The sequence below is a fragment of the Arctopsyche grandis genome, chromosome 3 (genome assembly GCF_051622035.1).
Source record: "Arctopsyche grandis isolate Sample6627 chromosome 3, ASM5162203v2, whole genome shotgun sequence".
Classification (NCBI taxonomy): Eukaryota; Metazoa; Arthropoda; class Insecta; order Trichoptera; family Hydropsychidae; genus Arctopsyche; species Arctopsyche grandis.
In genome coordinates, this window is record NC_135357.1 from 5,480,514 (window position 1) to 5,500,342 (window position 19,829).

At 38.8% G+C, this 19,829-nt stretch overlaps 2 protein-coding genes across 3 annotated transcripts in view; both read left to right on the top strand.

Moving 5' to 3' along the window:
* The window catches only part of LOC143909790 (uncharacterized), a 743,449-nt gene that overhangs the window by 48,575 nt on the left and 675,045 nt on the right, over window positions 1-19,829 (top strand). The window lies entirely within an intron of this gene.
* The window catches only part of HERC2 (E3 ubiquitin-protein ligase HERC2), a 39,088-nt gene that overhangs the window by 4,986 nt on the left and 14,273 nt on the right, over window positions 1-19,829 (top strand). Inside the window, exons 7-47 of the mRNA XM_077426986.1 lie at window positions 3-143; window positions 312-452; window positions 524-644; window positions 721-907; window positions 3,544-3,754; window positions 3,820-3,938; window positions 4,019-4,208; window positions 4,290-4,387; window positions 4,464-4,604; window positions 6,398-6,503; window positions 6,572-6,698; window positions 6,781-6,994; window positions 7,074-7,215; window positions 7,385-7,467; window positions 8,107-8,186; window positions 8,264-8,433; window positions 8,512-8,913; window positions 8,983-9,238; window positions 9,331-9,501; window positions 9,596-9,790; window positions 9,877-10,051; window positions 10,124-10,245; window positions 10,321-10,493; window positions 10,561-11,264; window positions 11,533-11,681; window positions 12,353-12,684; window positions 12,758-13,073; window positions 13,152-13,353; window positions 13,424-13,684; window positions 13,759-13,877; window positions 13,955-14,126; window positions 14,207-14,382; window positions 15,453-15,564; window positions 15,633-15,790; window positions 15,861-16,002; window positions 16,074-16,370; window positions 16,451-16,543; window positions 16,664-16,765; window positions 16,838-16,941; window positions 17,013-17,132; window positions 18,349-18,640. Coding sequence (XP_077283112.1) covers window positions 3-143; window positions 312-452; window positions 524-644; window positions 721-907; window positions 3,544-3,754; window positions 3,820-3,938; window positions 4,019-4,208; window positions 4,290-4,387; window positions 4,464-4,604; window positions 6,398-6,503; window positions 6,572-6,698; window positions 6,781-6,994; window positions 7,074-7,215; window positions 7,385-7,467; window positions 8,107-8,186; window positions 8,264-8,433; window positions 8,512-8,913; window positions 8,983-9,238; window positions 9,331-9,501; window positions 9,596-9,790; window positions 9,877-10,051; window positions 10,124-10,245; window positions 10,321-10,493; window positions 10,561-11,264; window positions 11,533-11,681; window positions 12,353-12,684; window positions 12,758-13,073; window positions 13,152-13,353; window positions 13,424-13,684; window positions 13,759-13,877; window positions 13,955-14,126; window positions 14,207-14,382; window positions 15,453-15,564; window positions 15,633-15,790; window positions 15,861-16,002; window positions 16,074-16,370; window positions 16,451-16,543; window positions 16,664-16,765; window positions 16,838-16,941; window positions 17,013-17,132; window positions 18,349-18,640 — 7,616 coding nt within the window. The remainder of the gene's footprint in view (window positions 1-2; window positions 144-311; window positions 453-523; window positions 645-720; window positions 908-3,543; window positions 3,755-3,819; window positions 3,939-4,018; window positions 4,209-4,289; window positions 4,388-4,463; window positions 4,605-6,397; window positions 6,504-6,571; window positions 6,699-6,780; window positions 6,995-7,073; window positions 7,216-7,384; window positions 7,468-8,106; window positions 8,187-8,263; window positions 8,434-8,511; window positions 8,914-8,982; window positions 9,239-9,330; window positions 9,502-9,595; window positions 9,791-9,876; window positions 10,052-10,123; window positions 10,246-10,320; window positions 10,494-10,560; window positions 11,265-11,532; window positions 11,682-12,352; window positions 12,685-12,757; window positions 13,074-13,151; window positions 13,354-13,423; window positions 13,685-13,758; window positions 13,878-13,954; window positions 14,127-14,206; window positions 14,383-15,452; window positions 15,565-15,632; window positions 15,791-15,860; window positions 16,003-16,073; window positions 16,371-16,450; window positions 16,544-16,663; window positions 16,766-16,837; window positions 16,942-17,012; window positions 17,133-18,348; window positions 18,641-19,829) is intronic.

Below are 19,829 nucleotides of genomic sequence, written 5' to 3' on the forward strand. Positions count from 1 at the left end.
AGGGAAGCTGGGTGTGCAGTCGGATCAGAAGATTGGCAAACTGCTTTGTGTCTAGCCCTTGAATTATCTATACGTCAAGGTGAACTTCCAAGAATTCTAAAAGCCACCGGTTTGCTACTACATCTTCCGACGTATGATAATAGGTTTGTATATGGACTCCACACTTATTTTAAGCTAATTAGCTCAAGACCTATGTAAGAAAGAAGAATAGTGATTGTATTCATATTCAGTATTCAATTAAAGTGAATACTGAATAGCTTCAAATACTTATTACAAAAACTGAGTTCTTTGTTTTTGATTTTTAATTGCAGGCTATGTCCCGAAGCATGCTCTGCGCCGTTGGGTCCATTCTTACAACAATTGAAAGATCTGCAAATACCTGAAATAGAAGTAAGCTGTGATCCAGGCGCAGAATCTCCGATAGACTCAAGTCCTACCCAAAAATATTTAAGGTCTGCGTTTCACCATTATACGCTCGATTTGTATGTTTGCGCGAATTTAATATTCCAAGTCGTTCTTTTAGGTCATTCGAAATACCCGTCGGTGAAGTCGGAGTGAACGTGCGAGCTGCTGGTGTTGCGATTCTTTGTCATTTAGACCGTTTGGCTTCTCCTTTGTTACCGCCCACTTCTAAATACTCATCGGTATTATCTAAATTTATATATTATTTAATTAAACTTTAGATATTTATTGATTTTAATTTTCGTATGTTTGTTGTAGAAAGAAGACGCGCCGCAAGAAGTAGTGTCTTTAAATCCTAGCGGAACTGGTAACAGCACTCCAGTAGTGCTGGGAGCCGTACGTGTCAAGCAACTAGCTTGTGGTGAACTGTTGGCTCTTTTACTAGCCGAAGATGGTTCACTTTATTCGTTGCCGTACGACACTCTACAACCTCATGCAGTTTTAGGTAAATATAATATTGCAGCATTTTTTATTCATTATATAAGTCACTGCATTACGAGACACTGAAAAACTCGCAAATCAATGAGACATCTATCAAATTGTACACAAACTTATTTATTGCACATTAATCAATCACAAACTATAGGTGACATATTGTATATAGGAAGGATTTTAGCCAATTTTTACCGGAAACCGTTTCAACAATGAAATCAGAGAAAATTGGCAAACTCTGATAGGAAACGATCAACCTGGAGTCACAAATCCAGGTCTGACCAACAGCATACTCTGAAAAATTCTTTTTCACTCGAGGCCCGGCCCTGGGATCGAACTCGGCACTTCACGACGCTAAGCCGAAGCTTAACGATTGGCGATTATACCACGATACCAAAAAATCCAATTGAATAATGCCTCATTATGTATTTATTCTTTTGGATCACAATTTCCGAAATATAAATAGGTATACTGAATATTACTGTTCACTTTTTTTTACAGCAGTACAGTAATTGATAGATATAGAAACTAATTCGAACCTACTGAGTATGAATATTATATTAAAATTTCGCCATTTGCTTAAAGTTTTCAAGGTATAATAATCATGTTTTGAATGGGTGCATATCATAATGCAGAATATCAATATTTTGAATTGTACAAATGCAGAATATTTGAATTTAGAATATGGTGTCAAAGATGAAAGGACCAAAAACACCTACTCTACACTATGTACTGGTCTACATTGTAATTCTACGTTTTGATATTCTACATAAATTCAAAATGTCAATGTTCTATATTTTGACTGCCTGCCATTTTGAATTGTGCTTTCTACCTTTATTTATTTTTATAAAAAATTTTATTACATATGTACATACATCATATGTATGTTCCATGGCGGGAATTACCCCAACGTGGGTTAGATTCAGTGGCGGCTCATCCATATGGGCTTCGGGGCTGCAGACCTCCCAGTATATGCATGCTATTTTTGTTTGCATTTGGCCAACGAGCTACTACAGCCCGATTCATCTCTGAATTCTTACGAGCCGCCACTGGTTAGATTATCGTTGTACATATGTAAGTACTAACAATTCTTCAAACCTAAGACCTGGGCCACACCGAGTGACTTGCGGACGATTTGGTTGAAGGCGAACAGACCAATGCATGCAGTTAGATAGGGCGTGCCATACTCGTTAACTTCTTGGTCGCCCACATTTCCATACATTTTTTCTGGTGACGCGAAAAGTCTAACAGGACATAGAATACAATAGAGACATCTATGGATAGTCATAAAAAATTTTACTACATAGAAAATTTGAGAGAAATGCATTATGTAGGGAGCATTTTATAAGATTCAACAAATTCGAGCTGATGATAACTTGAATTTGCGAGAAACAAGGGGAGGATACAGATTTATTGGATCCGTCACAATATAATCTACAAACTCAAAATTGCTTTTCATCTTCAAACATTCACTTACGTAGATTTTTCTTTAACTGTTTGCCCGCGGCTGTCTTCCATAGAATTCTGAACTTTGCACGGGATTTTGAGCCTTATATGCGCGTATTTCAACTGTTTTAAGGTTCAAAATTGGTTGAATATATTACTGAGAGTTGAATGCCATCTATTCAATATGCTTAAAATGAATATATACCAGTCAAAATTAGTTTTTTAGGGAACCATACTGAAACCTCGTTTATGTGACGTCACGTCTGTTGAACAATGGCGACGATACATCGCAATTGTATGAAGAATGATTATTTGACAATTAAGCCAAAACTACGAGATATATTATGTATAAAATAATACTTTATGTGTTAACCCTTTCAGGAGTACGACCGTACGGGTACGGGAAAAGTAAAATGACCCCGCCAGAGTATGGCCGTACCCGTATGGTTTGACACGTTCAATCACTCAAAATACTCTACCTCTCTCATTGTTCGACATATTTGCATCTCGGTTTTTTTCAAGTGTTGCTGAGGTTTATCTTTCACTCTTGTGTATATATATTTTTGTATTCGAATAAAGAAACCAAATTTAACGAGGCGTGAAAGCCAGTTAAATTTGTATGACTGAACATGATGACAATTTTTTTTCTAAAGTAATATTTTCCACATGTAAAACTATAAAATATGTTCCGAACGAATAACATTGAAACGTCTGACTAAATTTAGTTCATTTGACCCTCATAAAAATAATTTAGCGTAAAATTATAGATTTATTTTCGAGAGAATTTGGTCCAGGATGCAAGGCAAAGCCACCACCGGGCAATAAATCAATCATATAATCGAGCGAAATATGTCAACTTTAAAACTTCCCACAAAATAAGAGTGTGAGTGTTCGCTCGGATTTTTCAAGTCAGTTGATTCCGAAAAAAAAACTCACTCCTGAGACGTTTCTGGTGTTCAAATTAACTCACTACTCATAAGGTTAATTAACATATCTGGTTAGTTGAGTAAATATTAAAATCTGTATTTAAGGTCGAAAACTCGATTGCTAAATTCGCGAAAAAGGTGCCGCGTACAGGGCTTGTTCGCTATATTTATTGCCACGGGCAAAGAGTTAACAACATTTTTATATAGAAGTATTGGTTTATATAAAAATTTCTTTGGTTTATGTCAATGTCAAATTATAAATTATATTTTATTACAGGCGCTGAAGGCGAACGAGTCATCCAGATAGCTTGCCACGTCGAAGGTAGACACTACTTGGCAGTTGGAGCCCGTGGGGGAGCTTGGAGCTGGGGAATCGGCCTCAAAGGACGCTTGGGACTCGGCGATGGTCGGCCCAGAGACAGACCTACGAAGATACCGGCTCTAAGAGGTCACCACACCATCGCCGTAGCTGCCGGACCTGCATCCAGGTATTAAATAAATACATAATTAATCAAAACTTTACACTATTTTATAATCATTATTACATTTTCAGCGCTGCTATAACGTCCAAAGGTGAACTATACGTATGGGGAGAAAACGGACAATCGGGAAATATCATTCCGCAGCTGGTTGAACTACCTCAAGGGGAAAAAGTGTCCGATATTTCCATAGGTGATTTATATTTACGATATGAAAATATACAGTTTATAAGATAATATATTAATATTGATGTTTTGTTTTTTTTTGGGCAGGATGGGGTGATACTTATGTCATGTGTTGTACGAATGCTGGGACTGTCTTTGCTTGGGGTGATATAGACGCCAAGTCCACGGAAGGTTTGGTCTCTGCGACAACTTCGCTAAGATCTGTTCACTCTTTGACTGGAATTAGAATCGTCAGGGTTTATTGTGGAGCGCAATTTGCCGCTGCTTTAGATGATAGGTTTGTGTTTTTGCTGACGCTTTTATATAAAGATGAATGGTATATTTTTTATTTATTTATATTATGCATTTCTTTTTGTAGAGGTCGAATTCATACTTGGGGTAATGGAGAGTTTTATCGGCTCGGTCATGGTAATACTGATTATCAACGGGCGCCAAAAATGGTGCAAGCTTTACAAGGTTTTAATTTTTTTATTTGTGTTTAATGTGATGTTTGAAGTTGAAGTTTTAATTTGTTGTTGTTTTTTTTTTTTAGGTAAAATTATCGTGTCTTTGTCGTTGGGTGCTACTGGTGTTATGGCTGTTACGACGAACGGAGAGTTGTGGAGCTGGGGCGATTTGCACAGACAATATCCTGTCAAATTAGACTGCGTCGGAGAGATCTTCAGTGTTTTAGGTAAAGAAAAATTTATAAGTGTGTAAAATTTAATCATTTTGTACATACATTCCATGTCGATTGATTCAATTTTTCTAATATGTATCTAAATTTTGTTCTGTTGATTTTTTTTTTATCTCAAGGGTATACAATTGAAGATTAAGATTGTCTCTTATAATACATTTTTATTTAAAGTCAAAAAAAATGTATCGTCCGGAATGCTTTGATCCATACTTCATTTCGGCATATTGAAGTATAGTTTTTGCATTTTGCAGATAGCTCAAACACTGTTTATCTTAAATTTTTCGATGAAGTGCTATTAAATGAATCAAAATGTATACACTTTAGAATACATAAATTAAGCATACATTGATACCAACTGTTGCGATAAATCGACAAACAACTGAAACATTTCCAATCGGACTCAAAACAGCAGCTGCTGTAACATTAAAATTTGTTGCAACATACGTTCAAATGTTATGGTCTCCAGCATAATATTGGTCATTTATATAATCAAATCATTTATACAACGATTTAGGAGGTCCACGCGGAACCGCCGCTTAGTCCAGAATATTTAATCTAGCGTGTGTAAAAGACAAGTTGCACAGCATACCACTTCTCCCATTTGTTAGTGTATATATTGTCTAGGTACTTAAAAGGTACCTGGCGTATTTATTGTTAATTCACGAACTCATCCAGGTCTGTGAGAACTCCAGCATATCCTTTGTTTGGGCACTTACTGGGCCCCATTAGCTTAATCCGAGGTGTCCATTGTCCACCCCACGAATATTCTCTCAGGTTGACACGTTACAATATTTTGTCATATATTAAAAATGAAAATGTATCAATAGCCTATGGCTATTGATACATTTTCATAAAGCCTATGGAAACTCGGTTGATAATTATTTATTTTTTGTTCAATACACAAGTTTAATGCAATTACATTGACTTCGTGGCGAAGAGTTGCCCACTTATGTAGAAGGGCTGTCTGAACTGCTGTCTGAGTCTGCTCTGCTGGTTTATATATTGGTTGAATGATGTCATCGTGCTTTCGGGAGTTCTTACGAGCTCGAGGCTATCCTTTGTATAGCTGTGCCTCAAGGTTGCTCAATGATGAGATCATGCTTTTGAGAGTTTCTACGGTAATGGAAGTCATTCATTGTGCAGCTGTGCCTCGAAGTTGCTCGATGTGCGGTCGAGTGATGAAATCATACTTTCAGGCTCGCGATCGTAAACATGGAGGGAGGCGAATTGTGTCTTTGTATGAGCGAAGATAATTTCAGGCGAGGTTGGCTCTGCCTGCTCGTGCAGGAACGCGATGATACAATAGATGAGCTCATCGGATCATGCTTCTGGGGTTTCTACAGGCTCGCGATCATTATGAAAAGAGTTGATTGTGTCTTTGCCCTTATGTGAGCGAAGATAATTTCAAGAGAGGTTGGCTCTGCGTGATAGTAAATAAGCCATCGTGTGGCTTGTTTTTATTGAGAAATATATGAGATCACCGATCTTGATTCGTAATCATAAAAACTGTATTGCATTTCCTTTACATATTTTCAAATAAAATTAATTGTGAAATTAATTGGTAGTATGGGGGCAACAAGAATGAAATGACGTAAAGTGGTAGCCACCAACATGGTCTAATCAGTCCCAGCTCACAGGATTAGCCCCATGAGCCCCTACGGAATATTTAATTTAATTTGTTAATTAAATTAAATATTCCGTATTAAATTTGTTAGTTAATTTGTTAATTGTAAAATGTTCTTGTTACTTTTATAAAATTATAATATAAAATAATTATATTTCCAATTTAGGTGCGAGTTACGGTCCTAGTCAAATATTAGTGTGGAGTGAGATGAAAGCTAGAGTTTTACCGTCGACTCTACCGTTCATCTTAGATCTCACCGAGCCTACTTTCAAGTGAGTCAAATTTGAATATAGCCCAACTCTTTTTAGTATACTTATTTATAATCAAAACTTGTTTCCAGACAAATAGAACGATTGCTATGGTTGTGTGGCGATTCGAACTCTCAAGGGGCATCAAATCAAAGCACTCTCTCGTCGCAGGAGTGCGAATGCGTGGCTGTGGCGTGCCTCAACCTTTTACATTTACAAGTAATGCATCATCTCGAATACACATTCATCTCAAATCTTGGATAATTTTATCTTAATTAATCCTGAATTCAACGTTCAATAGTTGACTAGTTTGATGGGAATGCGTAACGGATCATCCGGCTGGCGAGGAACAGCTTGGGCTGGTGGAGTGCGAGCCGCAGTATGTGCTCTTGTTGGAGGAGCTGCCGGCCCCACGGCTCGTGAAGCTGCTCAACGAGCTCTCCGGCATGGTTGGCCCGTCCTGCTTCCGACTCCGGCTGAAAGGGCACGTCTACTATCTTCGTTACTACCTCAAGGTTTTTATGCATTTGGCGTTGGGTCGTATTATTCAAATGTTCTTTGGCCCCACTGCTAATGTGAACTTTTATCAACTAGGATCTGAAGCCGCTGATGTGTCGCCTGGCAAACGTTTCATGCGAGAATTACTCGTCGGTGCTCTGCTCGCTGGTGGTGGACTGCGTGTTGCTCTACGCCGACATCTACGACCGACACCTCGTTCAGATACTAACCAATCTTTGTGAGTGAATGTTCATGCTGTCAATGAGCTCAAGATTTCAAAATCCTTAGGCTAAGTTTTGGAATACTTCTGTATAACCAAATTTTATACATTTCCACCAAATCTTTTATAACTCTCATTAAACAAACTTTATTTTTACAATGGTCGTATATTTGTTTTGATATTTAAGGGATGAAGACGATCTTGAAATTGAAAGTAACAACGATGATAGTTGGATTTTGAATAAAGATGACATTGACGAATCTGCTCAAGGTATTTCTTATATATGTTGCAGTCGAAGTGTATTTTCGGTTGTAATATATTCGAACTAGCGTTATAAGTTATTCATGTTCGAATGCAATTTAACTAGTAAATTATATGTATACACTTTCAACAATGTGCGTCAGTTGTAATATAACAGTTGAGTTTTGACACCATAGATGCTTTAAAATTCAAGCGTTAATATTTGCTAGGTATTACGAATAAAGGTAATGAGTACCGTATTACGATAGCTCTATGAATGTGTTCAAAATAAAAATGTGACTTTCCAACTCAATTTACTAGTTGAATGACATTTTCACGAAAATCTAACCTAGTTCGAACTTATAATTGAAATTTTTTTCAGTTGTAATATAGTTTGAACAATTGGAATGTATTCGCCATATGAATCAACTTACATGGTTTAGACGGAATATATTCCAACTAGTCAAAATATATTACAACTGAAAATACACTTGAACTATAACGGTCGTTGTTACTAGGTTAGTTAGAATATATTCTAACTAGTCAAAATATATTACAACTGGAAGATACACTTCAACTAGAACATATATACATACATACAGTATTCTCTTTACTAGCATTATTTACTTTTAAATTATTATTATTAATGTAGTTTTTATGACGTTTTAGATAATGAAATATTACTGGACGACGCGAATTCTGATTTCACAGATAATGAAAAATTTGACGCTATACCTCTTTTACATCTTGTAAGCTGACAAACTCAACTATGTAGTACATGTGGATCATAATTGTATATGTTATTTATAATTTTTCATACTTTCAGGTTAAACAATTGGTACGCAGCACGAGCGCTGCAACTCAAGTCAGATTAGCCTCTTTAGCTTTAGGCTCATCAAGTGGGACACTGAAAGCCGAAGAAGCCGTGCCTATGAACGAATCCATAAACGAGTATGAAATATCACCGACATGTGACTTGCTTTTACAATATCAAAGGTTTTACATATTTCAATTGGAATGTATGTAATATGCTTTAATTATTTTTATATTTATTTAATTTTTGCTAATTTACAGACTACTAGTCTTGGAGCTCGGTTCGAAAGAAGCCGGAGTGCGAAAAGCAGCACGCACTCTACTAGCCAAGCATGCAACTCTGATTGCAAAACATGCAACTGCCACTTTGCAAAAAGCTATACCGCTCGCTCAACAACAACATCTACTTCCGGTATTATGGCCGCTGCTATGTGATGACATTGTAGGCACTGTTGTGTGCGAAATGTGCATTTTATTGGCAATGGAAGCTGAACGATTGGGTCCTGTTTTATCTGGAGCCAATGGATTACTGCTGTCTTTATTAATAGCGATGGACAAATTGGCGAGCAGTTCTCCGATGTCGTACGGTCTCGATTCTGATGAGTTGGCTTGGCCAGGGCGAGCTTGCCGTAAACCGGACGCCCACCTCCCGACCCTTCGAAAGTAATTACAGCATCTTTTGACTCTCGATGTGGTTTGATGTACATTTTTAAAGTTTTTGTTTCTCTTCAGGTGCGATATAGAGAATGAGATCAAAGAAGGTGGCCTCTGGATAATAGTATCGGGACGAGTTTACGATGTTCAAGATTTTAAGTGTAATCACAGTGGAACTCAAGATCTGGTGCGCAAATTGGTTGGAAGAGATGCTACAGCCGTGCTGTCTTCGTATCCTCATTGTCAGCAATTGCCACAGCTCACTGCTGACTGTGTTGGAATATTAGAAATGCCTCACTATACACCAGTAGTATGTCATTTTTATTATACATATGTTTAAAAATTACATTGGTGGAAACCTTGTGTGTCCACAATGATGCTCTTATTCACTACTATTCGATAACATTATGTGTTTGTAATCTTTAGGAAACTAGTGCTATTGTAAAGATGCATAATATCCTCGGCGGAGCAGCTCGGCATTTAGCGTTGGCTTTAGGTTTGAGAGCTTCGACGTTGGTAAAATCATTACCGGAACAACCTGCCGAAAAAACTTGTGCTCCTTTGATGAAAGCTCCTTTTCTTACCGGAGGACTTCAGGTAGCATTCTTGGTTCTCTTCTTACTTTAAAACCACTTACCTACGATACTTAGCTATGTGTTGCATATTATTCATGTTTTGATTTGTACTGTAGGTATTACAACCTCCGAATCCATTTGACGAAGAGAAGGGCGAGGCTCGAAGTCCTGGAAGTACAGCAGGCAGTACGCCTTGTGCTCCAGCACCTCCATCAGCTCCGGTTCTAACGACTACGACTACAATAGTTCCAGGAGTTTCTTCTACATCTGCTGTCGATTTATTCGTAGCATTAGCCGATACTAAATTAAATGTATTTGATATATTATATATTATGTATTTTTATGATGTTTATTCAAGTCAATGTAAAATATTTATATGATTTGTATGTATTTGTAGCCTGATTCCTTAGCTGCATCTCTTTGGAGTGCTCTTTGTAGACATTGTTCCGGAACACTTTCACCAGGTCCTTTCCCAGCTGAACATCCCGTTGAGGAATTGACACGTGTATTAGCTGCTGCTATGATGCACCATTTAGCTTTACAAGTGTCTGCACTATCTCTAGCGAAATTTGGTCAGTATTGAGTACCGAAATCCGTATTCGTATGTTTTATTTGTGTATTAAGTATTTATTTATTATATTCAGAAGCGAATGGTGATAAGAAATTTCTCGATGATGAAGCTTTGGTGGATGTAATAGAAGCCGTTTGGAAAAATAAATGGCGTCTCGCAAGAATTAGACAACAGCTCGCACGAGGCTATAAAGAAGTATGCAAATTATGATATGAATATTTATCTAATTGCGAATTTTTCTATAATCAATGTGTTGTTTTTTTTTTTTAGGTTTGTGCGCCTTTGCTAGAACGAGCGAGGTTTTTAATACATGAAGTCAGACCTGCAATTTCGGCTGCGGCTACTGCGTTACCTCGTCTACCTCCAACGCTACCAGTATTTCAAAGAACTGCTAATAAAGTAATTTCATTTAAAAATTCATCATCGGCACATCAACCTGATAAGTGAGTATATTTATTTGTCTTTTATAAATAAGAGTATTCATTCGTGCTAATGAAAATTTAATTGCAGTTCGTCGATCATGGAATTAAAGGAGTCGTTTACCCAAAAAGAAAGCGTCGAAGCCGATTTCGGTGTTCCACATCCATCGGTGAGGAAGTTGTCGCTCGATGCTAATATTTATGATGCGCAGAATAAGCTCAATTTTGACGTAGCGTGCTCGACCAAAAATAAGGAAAACTCTAAATTAATCAAAAAAGAAAGGTCTATGGACAACGACAAGACCAATTCTAGCGATAGGGATAAAATCTCTTTGGAAAGGTTGAAAAATCTCAACGCCGACAATGACAAAAATACGTCTTCGTTAAACCATAAAAATATTTGTGATAAAGTCGCCGCTTTGGCCGATGTTGAAAATTCTGAAATGGATGATAAAACGCCGACAAACGATATTTCGATCAGTTCCATCAATGAAATGACCGATAATTCCCTATTGAAAGACTCGTTGGAAGGGTCGGCGAAACTGTTATTGGATCCGGAAGGCGTTAAAATGGACATAGTCGACGAGCAGGAGAAGGAATTGAGCAGTGCAAAAGACGAAAAAGACGTTGATACATCGGAGCGAGAGCATTCCATACCCGCAAGTGGATGGCTAACAAAATCCGTAGATAATGCGACAGGTAAAATTGATTATTATTTTTTATATTCAATAAAAAAAATCAATAATCGTAGGTGTCAGGATTTAAATGACTGGTATAGTCCGTATGTACCCTTCCGTAATTTCCTTATCTTATTATTATCGTGTCAAATCTACTTTCTATCAAAAAATTATCGTTTAAGCGATTGATGCATCACAACAAAGCGGGGAAATCTTGGGTGCATAATTAAATTTCTTTAAATTAGCAGTCAACAATTCAAAATAAATTTATTTTGCGCGCTAATGTCAGAGTTGTACTGCGCGTTAACATATGTGCGCTAAAGTCCCGCGCGCTAACGTTGGGGTGACCTTGAATATGTTTATATTTAATGATCTTTTTATTTAAGGACCCAATTCTTATGAAGGATTGTGGAAACCGAAGGATGAAAGTATAAACGCTGAGAAAAGAAAGTGTATGATTACGGCTATTATCAACTTCGTAATGGCTGAAGAAGGATACGATATCGACGTACTACGGAAAGCAATGTACTACCAGGTAATGTCACATAAAGTGTAATAAATTAAAATTATATTGTTGCGTAGGGGTGGGTTCAGGATACAAATGAAAGGTCAAAGTCGCTTCACAGCATTTATTCAACGATTTAGGAGGTCCACACGTAACCACCACTCACTCCAGGATAATCTGATCTACCATGTGTACCTCTTTATAAAGGACAAGTTGCTCAGCACAGCGTCCCCAATCCATTAATGTGTCCATTGTCTAGGTACGTAACGGTCTACCCTGGCGAGTATATTGTTTACGCATGCACTCACCCAGGTTTGTGAGAACTCCAGCGTATCCTTTGTTCGGGCACTTGCTGAGTCCCATTAGCCTAATCTGGGGTATCTATTGTTCACCCACGAATGCACTTGGATAGAAATAATCCAATCCATCGTGTGTACCTCCTTATAAATGACAAGTTGCGCAGCATAGCTTCCCCGATCCATTAATGTGTTTATTATCTATCACGCAGTCTACCCTGGCAAGTCGCACGCACTCGCCCGGGCTTATGAGAACTTTATCCGTATCCTTTGTTCGGAAACTTACTGAGTCCCGTTAGCCTAATCCGGGGTATCTGTTGTTCACCCACGAATGCAGTTAGACAGTGGATACTCTCTCATGTTCCCACGTTATAATACTTTAATCATTTGGAAATGTATTCGAAGGTTCGGCGAGCCGACATCAGACAATCTGGATATGAAAGCATCTTAGAGGCATTGCATTCAACTAGACACTTATCCACGCCGGTGCATTATATGTGCTTGGCAGGATCGCTCGGAGCCGGGCCGTGGCCTGTAAACAATAACGATGTCCCCAACGGATGTGTAAAACCTTTGGACTGGGTACCTTTAGCGCCTCCCACACGTCGAGCTGCATTGCTATTAGCACACTCTCGTATAGCATCGTGGGCGGCTGAAGAAATACGGGCCCTAGCTGTTTTAAATTCTCCGTCTTATGCTTTATATGACGACCTCAATGAAAATTCACCTCGTGCTCGGTAAGTCGTCTGGTGTATGTCTTTTAGTGTATTATAAAACTGAAAGTTTCGTCATGTTGTTGTTTTGTTGCAGGTTTCTAGTGTCCGTGATGGGTTTAGCTGGAACTTGTGCGAAAGGTGGTCCTTTATCTGTCAGTGCACTAATTAACGGTGGTATGGCTGGTGCCATTCTGTCTATCTTAGCAGCAGCTCCACCGTCTGTTCTGACACCTCAAACTATCTTGGTCGAAGAAGAATTGGGAAGTAATGATCGTTTGTTGACCGCATTGGAAGAAGAAGTTGGCGCTAGAATTGGTGCTGTTTCAACGCCACTAGGTCCCGAATTGGCTGCTGCTATGAGATTGGGAACTAGAGTTGTTAGGGGTAGAGATTGGAAGTGGGGCGATCAGGTAATTATGCTTATAATTTTATTATGATTGTTGTTTGAGTTGTTTTATTGGGTTTTTTTTTTAATTATTTTTGTAAAGGATGGACCACTTCCGTCTGAAGGTCGTGTCGTAGGCGAACTCGGAGAAGACGGTTGGGTGCGTGTAGAGTGGGATACCGGTGCTACTAACTCTTATCGCATGGGTAAAGAAGGAAAGTATGATCTGCGGTTGGCGCGAGCTCCAAGTCCTGCTCCGAGTGCGCTCAATACTCCTCACAATCAATCAGAGAAAGGACTTTTAGGTTAACATCACTACATTTGGTATTAATCATCAAATTGAATGCATGGTGTTGATGCTGTTTATGTTTCTAGAATGGACCCAATGGCGATGCCAGCCATCTGAAGTGGTGAAACAACAGTGTCAGATGATTTTGCAAGCGCTCGGCGCCGGAGCTGGTTTGGGCAGTAAGAGTGCAACAGAACCATTCATATATACAGCAACTTTGAGAAATATAGCTAGTCTTCATCGTCGACTTTTGTCTGGTTCTGCTATCCGAGGTCAATATCACTCGGCCAATTTGAGACTAGCTTCTGGATTTTTCAATGATTGGACGACGATGGCTTTCATAAGAGGTACTTGTTATTCTACTACGTACATTTGTATATTATACAAAATAGAACATTTGATTGTAATGTTTATTGCTTAGGAACTGCTCAATGTGAAGGAATCAAATCGGCACTGTGTTCTGTGCCGTGGCTAGAATTAACTTTATCGTTCTTGTCTCAAGACGGTGATCCACCAACATTGGATTTAATCTACATGCAGGTATAGTTTTATCCATTCAAATATTCAGTATAATATTCTTGGCCATGTACACTATTAAAAAAACCTTAAATTTGTAGGTTCAATGCGCTTGGTTGTTGCGCAATGTACTACCTGCACATACCGGATCAGCATCTGAAAAATGTGAACTGTTATCTCAATTAATTTCACTTGTCGGTCGTCGCCTTTTAGCTCCACCTCCCTGTGATCCTTCGCTACGACCTGATCCCCTGTCTAGAAATATGTACTCAGGTACGTCTTACGAATCGTACCGTATTATATGTATGTAGTACTGAATTTTGGAGTTATAATTTATTTAATAAATATTTTAGATACTGTCGGAGAAGGTGGTATCGATACTAGACCACGCGCTCTGTTGACTGCGCCAGGAGCTGGAGTATTGGCAGGTGCTATTGCGTCTTTGCTTCGAGCGTTACATGCAGCTCCAGCTTGGACGCCTTATTTGACTGCTTTGCTTACTGAAAGATTGTGTCATGCTGCTCATGAGGTCAGTATTATATTTTATTTAGCATTCCTTTCCAAAAAATAACTGTTGATATATCAAGAATTTTAGGATGGGGAGTTATGTTTCGACCGTTTCCCAGTCTATGGAAACTCAGTTGAGTTTTTAGTAGGATATTTATTTATTTATTTATTTTTTTTTTTTTATTTTACATATATACCAGGAAGGCCTTACAGGTAAATCCCAATGCGCCTTCCTGGCCAATTACAAATACAAATACAGCATTTTTATTATAAGTCGTTGAATTGCGAGACACTGAAAAAACTCGCAAATTAACGAGACATCTATGAATTGTACATAAATTTTTATTGTACATCAATCAAATTTTTCAAATAGTGGTGACATAGTAGGTAGGAAGGATTTTTAGCCAATTTTTTTTCCGGGAACCGTTTCAACAATGAAATCAGAGAAAATTGGCAAACTCTGATAGGAAACGATCAACCTGGAGTCACAAATCCAGGTCTGACCAACAGCATACTCTGAAAAATTCATTTTCATTCAGGGATAGAACCCGGCACCTTCTTGACTGTATATTTATATTCAGTATCCAAGTATTATTGTATGTACGGTGAAGGAGGTAGTTGCTTGACTCCTGAGGAGTCGGCTGGTTGGCTCACTGATATCTGGGACTGGTGCGCTGGTTTATATTCTGGTCCGTTGGTCAAAGGTCTGTTCATACCTATCCAGCATGAACCGGCAGCAGCAGGTATCCTGCAATCTATATGGATGCGAATACTGTCCGTACTCGCAGGATACCTGCTGCTGCCGGTTCGTGCTGGATAGGTATGAACAGACCTTAATTCGTAACTCGGCTGGTGAGATCATGCTCTCGAGGATTCCTACAGACTCGAGGTTGTTTATGTAGAGCGAGTCGAACTGTGTCTTTGCCCTCGTGTGAACGAAGATATTTGCTCATGCTCATACAGAAACGCGATTATGCAATCGTGTGGCTTGTTTAATGGGGAAATAGATCAGATCATCGACCTCGACTTACGAATCGTACAAGTTGTACTATGTTCCTACTGAATATAAATTTCAATGTGATAATCTTTTAGGTATCCAAACCAGAATGGTCTCGCTACATCCAGGGAGGATCGTTGAGTACATCTACGTTGAGTCCTGCTTTTAAATATGATCTTCAACCATCTGATGAATTGTGCTTAACCGGTATGTTAATTGTATTAATCATTGTCATTGTATCATATTTGTTACTAACTTGTTTTGTTGAATTTTAGCCGGAGTGCTGGGTGTGATAGGAAATCCTGAACATCGACCATACGTCGGCCAGAGAGTACTCGTTGGAAGCTCCCCACCAAAGTTGGGTACAGTTCTACGAGTGGCTCCACGCGCTCGACTCATCGTTCAACATGACGGCACAGATCTGCCAGTAAAAGTAATTTTTATTTCAACTACTTAATAGTAATATTCATATGAATTTATCGAATGGATTTTTTTGTTGATAGGTCGACGTAGAATCCGTTCAATCTGCCGAGGAAATGTTCGAAGTGTGGCGTTTGCCTCCAGCCGAGGTGGCACTTAAAAGTTGGGCCACTCTACTATCGATCGGAATCCGAGCTCCACCGCTACCACCTCGAGAAACTCTCGGTTTGAATCTCCAAGAGTCGCAAATATTATACGATTTTTTATCCGGTGTATTATAAATGATAAATTTGTAGGTTGGGAAGTCGATATAAACCTGCTCCGTTGCCAGCAACTTGAAATGTTGTCGTTGGGTGCCACCAGTGCACTCGTACGCTGCCAGGCTCGCCTTCGTTCCATTCTGTCTCAGATCGACGTGAACGATCCTGAAGAATCGATGAATGTGAACGCGCAATTGGATCGAGGACTCTTCGTCCGGAGAATAATGTCACTCGCTATACGGCCGTGTCCCCTTCGAGCCGCGCACAATTTGACCGATCTGCGTAAAGCTATTCACGCACTTTCCGAGCATCTAGCTGCTGAATTCGCTTATGGTAACTTATAAATGATTTCATTGATGATTGCGTGATTTGTTTTTTTTTATATTTTTGTTTATGTTTGAATTTTGTATCAGGTCAAATCGAGCAACATTTGAATGCTTCCGATGACGCTGATGAGAACGATGCTCCGATTTCACTTGTCTATGATGATTATACTGTTCAAAACGGTAAGATAATATCTTATATTGTATTTTGGGAATTCTTATGTTTCTATTATATACAAATATGTACCTTTGTACAATATTCTCTCTATGTACTAGTATGATGTACTTTTAAAATTTTTATAGATTTAGAAGAATCGTCTACAATAACCAACTGTCCTTTGTTGCAACAAGTGATGGAAATGGGATTCTCTCGTCAGGCGGTTGAAGCTGGAATTGCCGCTTTAGGTTTGTTTTTCATCTACATATGTAGTTTTTGAGTCGATTTTTCTGACGTTATCTAAATTCATACTGTTTTAGGTGAAGCTGCATCTGTCGAAAGCGTGGTATGTTGGCTCTTAGAAAATGCAATTGAAGAAATCGGAGGCGATGGCGATTCCGACAATCAAATCGAAAATTCAATGGTAGTATTTTTAAGTCACAGTATTATCGAACAAATCCAGAACACTTTTCAACACCGACTCATATATTTCAGATATCTGGTTATCAATTTAAAAAGCGCACCGATTTCACCACCGATGATGAATATGCTAGATATATTGCCGAGAGAGTTCGTCCTGGCCAATCAGTACGATGCTGTCGTTCATTTGAAGAAGTACGTATCTCTATATACATACATTTATTTATTTTCAATTTATAATAGGAAAGCCTGGACAGAAACATTGTACAGTTGATACATGTAGTATTATACAAAGTAAATACATATCAATTAATATCCACAGAGACATCTATGGTCAAATTTATAAATTTGCAGGACTTTATCCAATTCATTGAAATTCGAGATTGCTAAAAACTCGAGATTTTGCGAGAAAATGGGTAAGGTTGCCAATTCATTGGGACCGTTTCAATGAATTTTCGACATTCTGATAGTAAACGATTGAACTGCAGTCACCAATCCAAGGTCTGGCCAGCAGAAACCAGTGGGATTTGAACCCGTGACCACTTTGTTCAAGACATTATATGCTTTGAACAAAGTTATCACGGTCATACATAAACCACAGCGTAGTACGCCAGTGGAGCTATTGCATACCAGTAGATAGGTTGTAGGTCCAAGACCCAGCCAAATACGCTGCTGCCGAGGTCTTGTGGTTATTAAAACACAAATCGACCATTAGTTATTATTATTTTCTTTATTTATTATTAACACATACCAGGAAGGCATTACAGGCAACCCTGATGCGCCTTCCTGGCCAATTACAAATATTGTAGCATTTTTCATTATATAAGCAACTGAATTACGAGACACTGAAAAACTCGCAAATCAATGAGACATCTATCAAATCGTACACAAACTTATTTATTGCACATTAATCAAACACAAATTATTGGTGACATATTGTATACGTATATAGGAAGGATTTTGGTCAATTTTTACCGGGAACCGTTTCAACAATGAAATCAGAGAAAATTGACAAACTTTGGTAGGAAAAGATCAACCTGGAGTCACAAATCCAGGTCTAACCAACAGCATACTCTGAAAAATTCATTTTCACTCGAGGCCCGGCCCTGGGATCGAACACGGCACCTCACGACGCTAAGCAGAAGCTTAACAACTGAGCTATGCTGCTGGCTGGCTTTATAGTTATTAGGATCTTGAATTTGTTGAATCTTATAAATGCTACCTACATTATGTATTTCTCGCAAATTTGCTGACTGTCCATAGATGTCTCTATTTATTCTTTGTAATGTTGTTTGAAAAATTGTTAGTACTTATGTACAAAAATTAATCCAACCATGTGTCGCCTTGGGGTAATTCATGCCATGGCACATATGATGCATGTATTTAAAAATAATGCTTATTTGTTTTTCAGGTTAAACAAGGCGATCTAGGTAGAGTGGTGCGTGTCGACAGAGAAGGCTTGCACGATTTGAACCTTCAAGTTGAATGGCATCGCCGCGCTTCGATGTACTGGGTTCGATTTATTCACATTGAATTGGTAGGAGGACCAGTCGGAGCGTTGGTCAAAGGTGGAAACACAGTCAATCTCAGTGCAGCTGAGGCACCTCTGGCTCCTGGCGATACAGTCCGAGTGCGTGCCAGCGTCACTCAACCTCGATACAAGTGGGGATTCATCGATCACACCTGCATCGGAGTTATAACAAGTGAGACAATATGATTATTTTTATTTTATATTTGATTTTTCTACCTATATATGCACATTATTACTAGCCAGCAGTATGGCTCGGTGTTTATGTTTAGCACCGAGAGGTTACCGGGTTCGATCCCGTGCTAATCTTTAATGCTGCTGTTCCGACTTAGATATTTTTGACTCGATCGTTTCGAAGTCGCTTTGAAGTCGATCGTTTCCTATCAGAGTTTGCCAATTTATCTGATTTCATTGTTGAAACGGTTCCTCTATCAAATTGGCAAAAACATTCTGTCACAAATATTTGAATTTGATTTATGTACAATATGTAAAAGTTTATGTACAAGTCTAAATCCATAAGCACTCACTTCACTCGCCCGTGAACATCGCGCCGCGACTCAATTAGTGTGGTGACATCTTTATACTACTTTTTACTAACCCCTAAGCGCCAGTGGCGTAGCTAGAAATTTTGGGCCCTGATGCAAAAGTTTCTCCCCACTTTGTTCCCTCCTGATTTTATTTCTTCGTATGAATTTCGTAATTTACTAACATTCTCATTTATACCATTCAACACCAAAGTGGTTTCGTCTAAACTTTAAAGTAAGATATCGTTTCTGCAATATTTTCGTACTCGAGCGGCTACACGCCTGATTTGTTATTGACACGCCTACTTAGCATACACATATGTGTATAGCAGTGGCGTACGGTGAAATTGTTTCATATCGAGCATGGGCCGTGATGCTTTGCATCACTCTGCGCAATGGTAGCTACGCCACTAGACTTCGCGCGAAGTTCTCCGCCAAAAACGGGGATCTTCGCAAAGCGGTATGCGACTGTTCGGCGACGTGATTCCTTCGTCGCCGAGTCGCTTCGTCGTTGTGACGTGGTCCCTTCGTCGCGGGACAAAACACGGGGGACGCCGCGAGGCGCGAACTCGAACGCGTGAAACGCACACACTCACATTTCGACTCACACGCATGGTGTTCACTGCCGCGCACGGAGCGAGTGTAGAGGCCCCTATAGATGTCTCTATGGATTAATTCATTAATTAATTAATTGTAAATTTCGTGTTCTTCAGCCTCTCGAAAGTGCAACGATTTATGTGATAAAAAATGTTGCAATGTTTGTAATTAATTGTCTAAGACGGTGCATTGGGGTTTACCTATTAGGCCTTCCTGGTATATATTTATGTAAAAATAAAATAA